This window comes from Lolium rigidum, chromosome 6 (genome assembly GCF_022539505.1).
Source record: "Lolium rigidum isolate FL_2022 chromosome 6, APGP_CSIRO_Lrig_0.1, whole genome shotgun sequence".
Lineage (NCBI taxonomy): Eukaryota > Viridiplantae > Streptophyta > Magnoliopsida > Poales > Poaceae > Lolium > Lolium rigidum.
The window spans coordinates 345,624,081-345,630,140 of NC_061513.1; the positions used below are offsets into that span (position 1 = coordinate 345,624,081).

A 6,060-nucleotide genomic window follows, 5' to 3' on the forward strand; every position below is an offset into this window, starting at 1 on the left:
ATCTATCTGAGTATGTCATTCACCATCTGCAGAGAAAATATGAACCATCTTTTCATCTCAATCCAGCTCAATCCAGGTTCCTTCTCAATTATGATTCTTCTGATGCTTCTCCGAATTTCAGCTAGAACATCCCATTTTCCTGCAGAAGTATCCAGGCTTGAAAGCAATATATTTGTTGACAACTTGACATGTCATCTGGGTCTTTCTCTAGTGCCTGTTCAGCAGCAAGAACACCAATGGACAAATATTTTAATGCTACACAGGAGCTTAGCAGAATTCTCAATAGCCCAGGACATTTATTGGCAAATGGGAATTTCATCAGTAAATCAAGTGCTTCCACCAATAAGCCTGCCCTACCCAACAAACTCACCCATCTACTGTAGTGCTTGAACCCTGGCATAACAGTCATCATACAAAACCAATAGAACTTTCCTTTCTCAACTAGTCCCACAGTGGCTGCATGTTGAAAGGAGGGGAATGTAAGTTACCTGGTCAGGTTGCAGCTCATCAAGAATCATTTCACCAAATAACTTAATGCCATTTCTGAATTCTCATATCCCCCTATCATTGAATTCCAACAGTTCAGATCTCACTTTTGCATGGTACAGAAAACCAAATAGGAGCCTTCAAGACCACCATTTTTCGCATACATGTCAAGTAGGTTTCAGAATGCTCAGCTTCAGGAGGATGTTCGGGACTCTTTGACTTGGAAATGGACCGACAATGGTGTTTTCTCTGTCCAGTCGGCCTACAATATTCAGTTTGAGGGTAGCATTGCGACCAACTATCATCGCACTATCTGGGACTCAGATGCACCACTCAAATGCCAGTTTTTCGTCTGGCTCACTGTACTTGGGAGGTGTCTCACTGCCGATAATTTGTTGAAGCGAGGAATGCCTCACAATCCATTCCGCCCCTTGTGTTTTATTCACCATGAAACTGCGCTGCATCTCCTTCTTGGATGCTCCTTTGCACATCAAATCTGGGGTCTGGTCTTCAACCGCTGCCTTTTGGTTCCTAGGACTGACATGTGCAAGGCTTTGTCCATTGATGAGTGGTGGTCTGAGCAGGTGGTTGGGTTGAACAAGGTTTCCACGCGACGGTTCAATTCAATCGCCACCGTGGTTTCCTGGGAGCTATGGAAGGAACGCAATGATAGGATTTTCAACCAAATGTCAAAGTCGCCTTCTCAGGTTTTTTACAAGATTATTGAGACTGCAACTGATTGGTGTGCTGCTGGAAGAATCCTTGTGCATGATCTCCTGAATAGACCAAGAGAGCCGGATTGACGACAACCACTTCATCTTTTTTTTTTGTTTCTTTTAAGCTGGGGCTTCTTGCTCGGTTGTCTTTTTTGTCTTGCGCCTAGTGTACCTGTACCACATACCATGTATTCTTTCTTCTATGATCAATGAAAGCAGCAGCATGTCTGCCTTTCGTAAAAAAAAAGGTTTCCAGAGGCACAAATATTCCGTTTGTAGCAACTTTTTAATACTTGAGCATGGAGCATCTCTCCTTGTTTAAGACCTGCAAGCTGCGGGCGCTGCGGGTTGCGCGGGCGAGAAGCGGCTGCTCCAAGGCGACAGTACATCTACGAGTTGGTCCCACTCCCAACTATCATCGCAGTTCAACCCTCCCGACTCATACTACTGGAGTAATAAACATATTGCGTGACAATTGAAATCTTTATTCTAAATCACAATCTGCAACAAAAAATTAAGGTTCTGCTAAATCACTTTTCACTAAACTGAGGTTACATTTTCTGAATCCATTGAGGCTTTAAGAAAATCTCAATGTATGGAGACATAGACATACGGAGTACCCAAATCTTTACAGGTTGCAATCCTCTTGCCTAATCAACAGAGCTAGCCAATAATTCTTGTGTGACAGCTGAAATATTTATACATTGCGATCTACTGGTCCAACAATTCTTCTATCTTCAAGTTAACAACCTCAAAGCGCAAACAATTCTCACAACATCAACACACGTATCAGATAATGTCACGGCCCCTGTCTTTGCCATCAGCAATCTTGAAAACTTCAGGGAAGGAGCAATGAGCACCCACGCCATGAAAAGGAGATGGAAAAGCTATCTATGTTTCTTCAGATTCATCCAGACACTGCAGGGCCTCCTCTGAACATATGATGTTACAATCTGCAACAGTATGGCGATAGTCACGAGTCCCTGTGGAGACGATGAAGAATTGTAGATTAATCAGATGCTTATAGCTCGAGTTTTGTAGATGCGATATATAACTAGAGGCATTTCCCAATATGCACTTAAAAGTTATCACTGTCTACTTTAGAAAGGACCAACCTTAGCAAGTAAGAAAACCTAACAAGTTACCAAATAAAATTGACCACCGTGACTCAATAATGCAGCTCTTCAAAGAATCTAAATCTAATGAACATCAATAATGCAGCTCTTCAAAGAATCTAAATCTAATGAACATTGGTTAAATTGGTACCTGGTGATCTTTATATTTCTGAAGGATAACATCACAGTAAGTATCAAGGTAACCATGGCAAAGCAAAGGTGCTCCAAGGAATGACCGCTAATGAAGTATCTATTCACACTGTAAACCTTTCTGTCAGCAAGGCCTTCAAATCTTGCCAGTAGGTAAAAGCCTGCACCAAAGATGCCAATCAAATAAGGGTTTCTCAAGGTTTGTAAATCCCAATGCGTTAGAGTATTCACTGTTACCTGTAGCAAGAAACCAAAATCTTGAGTGTGTATACTTTGGTGGGAACAAGAATAGCATTGCAGGAATCACAACACAAGGAACCAAGTTTAAAACAACCCAAAGACGCATATCATCAAGAACCCTGCAAACCAGCCAGAACATGACATTGGATAGGACACATTTTCAGAATCTATTTGATACCAACATTAGAACAAAAAAGCTCAACGAGTCACACTTGTCTATACCTTTCACATGCAGTGCTCACGAGTAAGAGAGACAGGAGTGATATCAAACAAGATAACCCAGCCCTCTCATCAACTCTTTCAATTACTAATATAGACAAAAGTGAGGAGGCTGACATCATCATCTGCATTGCAAGAGCATCCAGTAAACATTCATATCCCCAAGAGGTTAGTAGAAATTCATTGATCCCATTGGTTTATGCACCAACAGAATATCCAGATCAGATACATAGCACAATAATATTCAGATCAAAACTCACACGGAAACCCAGATACAGATATTTTTCGCCTATGGTCAATGCTAGGATTTAAAATGTAAAAATGTAAGTAGGACAACTGCATTCTTTGAAAAGGAATTACATAAACAGTAATTGAGATGTTAAACTATCAGTAAACTCACTCCATAAGTTCACGACAAAAATACAAGTTAATGATAATAACTAAACAGCAGACAGGAGATGGCAGAAAGAGGAAATGTTTAGAATACCGGCAACCTGTCCCAAATCAACCGGTCATCATCTGGCTTGAGGTGATAGTAAGCTGAGCCAAATGCTGCACATACATTCCCAGCATAGAAGAGGAACCATCCCAAGGCCTCCCACCTTAAACTACATAGTTTCCAGAAAGTGATATAGATTTTATCAAACACCAGTACAATTCATTTGACACATTCAAGAGAACACGAGAACACAAGGTTCCTTGAAGTAAGAAATCTTAGCTACAAATTTGTCCTCTATGAAACTTTTAACCGAATGCAAGGAGCACACTATCATTTTATTCTGGCTTGTTCATTTGATAGTTATAGCATAATTTTTTAGGCAGCAAGACACAAGGTGAATAGGTGATTAGTTGTGCATTAAACAATTTTTTTCTGCAAACAGTAAGATCGCAGCCAAATACATCTTAACTGAACATTTAAATCATCACCCATATTTGAGTATACTGTAAGAGTGAGGATTCTTAAAGCTATTTTGGTGGAGCCGTTCGCCGTTGGTTGTGTTTGTGTGGTTGGCGTCGGTTTGTGGTCTCCGATGTGTCATCGGTGAGGGTGGGCGTGTCCCTATTGATTTGTTGTTGGGTGGGCTTGGCCCTGTTTGTATTTGCCCAATTTCCCTCTAAAAAACTGGGCACCTTCTTCTTAATTAATGCATAAGGCAAAGCTTTTGCCTTCATTTAAAAAAAAGGATTCTTAAAGCTGATGCACATCACCAATAAAACCAGCAGTAGCTAGGAAAACATGGTTTATTTTTCATTTTTCACTGGGCCAGTGATATTCTTATTTAACTCGAGCATTATTTCAAATTCTCAATTGGTGGAGCTAGAGGCTCATCCGATTCATGGTGAATCAAGACCGTCCCTTTCAGTGATACTAACGAACTCGTAATTTCTAGGTACACACTACGAACTCTGTCCTAAGGCATCAAGCATAATTGATTAGATGTGCCTCCTTCGTAATATTGTTCAGCGTCTGATACTGGGAGTTTGACACATTGGTTCCGCTTCCCATTTTCAAATAAAGTCAACAAAGTTCCGGAAATGGTGCATATTATGAAAGAGAAAAAAAAGTATGCACTTGTTTAGTTCTTTAAGCTAAACATTTCAGCAGATAGCAGGTATGCTAGCAAAGGGGAAAGGGCACGGGCGCACCTGATGCCAAAGCAACCGCTGCCGAAGAGGCAGAGGACGAGTCCCGGTACTCCGGCAAGGAGGAGCGGGTATGCGGTGAGCACGTTGAGGGTGTTGGGCACGCCGAGGAGGTTGCGCATGTCGGCGAAGAGGTGGAGCGCCGGGGAGTGGCGGAGGCGTGGCGTGGCCACGAGCAGCAGCGCCGAGGCGAGGACGGCGCCTCCTGCGATCGCACGGCGACGGTTCTCGGTACGGAGCACGGGGGCGGCGAGGGGGCCGAGGCCTAGGCGGCCGCCGCCGCCGCGATGGGGGTAGTCGGCGGCGAGATGCATGCCGATGCGGGCGCTTTCTGCTTGTGGCCGGTGCTCAGTAGGAAGCAAGCCGTGGCTGAGGCTGAGACTGCAGGCCTAGATTTTCTGGTCTTGGGCCGCCTTATTTCTTATGGGCCTTCATGCGTGGGGATTACTCTATTGACTTCACTAAAAAAAGTGATTCTCTCAAAAAAAATATACTCGTAAGTGATAACGCTTCCGCTGAAAAAAATAGAGAAAACTCTCCGCCGCTGCCCTCCCAACCGTTCCGTCTCCGCTGTTGCAGATCTTCCTTGCTGCCCTCCAAAGTCCCAACCATCGCCACCTCCGCCGGTAAGTGACATTCTCCACCGTTGGCCGTTGCACAGTGCCCACGCACCGGACTAGGGCAGTTCAGTCCGATACCTGCTTTAGTTTAGTTCGATCTTCAAATTTTAGCCAAAATCTCTTGAGCCCGTTGATTTTTTTTGCAATTTCAGTCGAAGCTCATGATTACCAATGATATGGTTAATTATACACTTTCATATATCCATGTCCGGACGATGGAAAGATGGCTCCCCCAGCCTAGCCTAGCCCTGCGCCGCCGCCTCTCCCCTGGCACCCCCGTAGACCTCCAAGCTTCCCACCACCGCCATGTCCTCCTCCAGCTCCAACGTCGGCAACCACCGGCCCGCCCGAGCGCCGCTGGGCCGGCTCCGGCGATGAGTCCTCGAGCTCCCGCTCCTACAACGAGGTGGCCCGCACGCCTCCACTAACGCCAGCGTCGCGACCAGCCGCCGTCCCTCCGACGAACGCTGCTCCCCGAGCTGCCACGACCTCCCGCGTCCCGGCCAAGGAGCGCATCGGCCCGCGCTCAGAGATCCACCGCGTCCCCGTCATCGACAACGAGGGTTTCCAGCAGCCTCGCCCTCAAGGACAGGAAGAGGCGCGCCCCCACCCCTGATGGCGCGTGAGACACACGTCTGTTGGGAACCCCAAGAGGAAGGTGTGATGCGTACAGCATCAAGTTTTTCCTCAGTAAGAAACCAAGGTTATCGAACCAGTAGGAGATGAAGGCCACGTGAAGGTTGTTGGCGGAGGAGTGTAGTGCGGCGCAACACCAGGGATTCCGGCGCCAACATGGAACCTGCACAGTACAATCAAAATACTTTGCCCCAACTTAACAGTGAGGTTGTCAATCTCACCGGCTTGCTGTAA

The 6,060-nt window shown here is 45.4% G+C and overlaps 1 protein-coding gene across 1 annotated transcript; it reads right to left on the minus strand.

Annotated features, from left to right (window-relative positions):
- Positions 1-1,711: 1,711 nt before the first annotated feature.
- LOC124663022 lies at positions 1,712-4,901 on the minus strand. Its single transcript, XM_047200785.1, has 6 exons — positions 4,574-4,901; positions 3,414-3,534; positions 2,930-3,051; positions 2,705-2,826; positions 2,469-2,628; positions 1,712-2,185 (listed from the first exon to the last, which is right to left on the minus strand). Exons 1-6 carry the CDS (start codon positions 4,882-4,884, stop codon positions 2,176-2,178), a joined length of 846 nt encoding a protein of 281 aa, XP_047056741.1. The 5' UTR covers positions 4,885-4,901; the 3' UTR covers positions 1,712-2,175.
- Between the last annotated feature and the right edge of the window lie 1,159 nt (positions 4,902-6,060).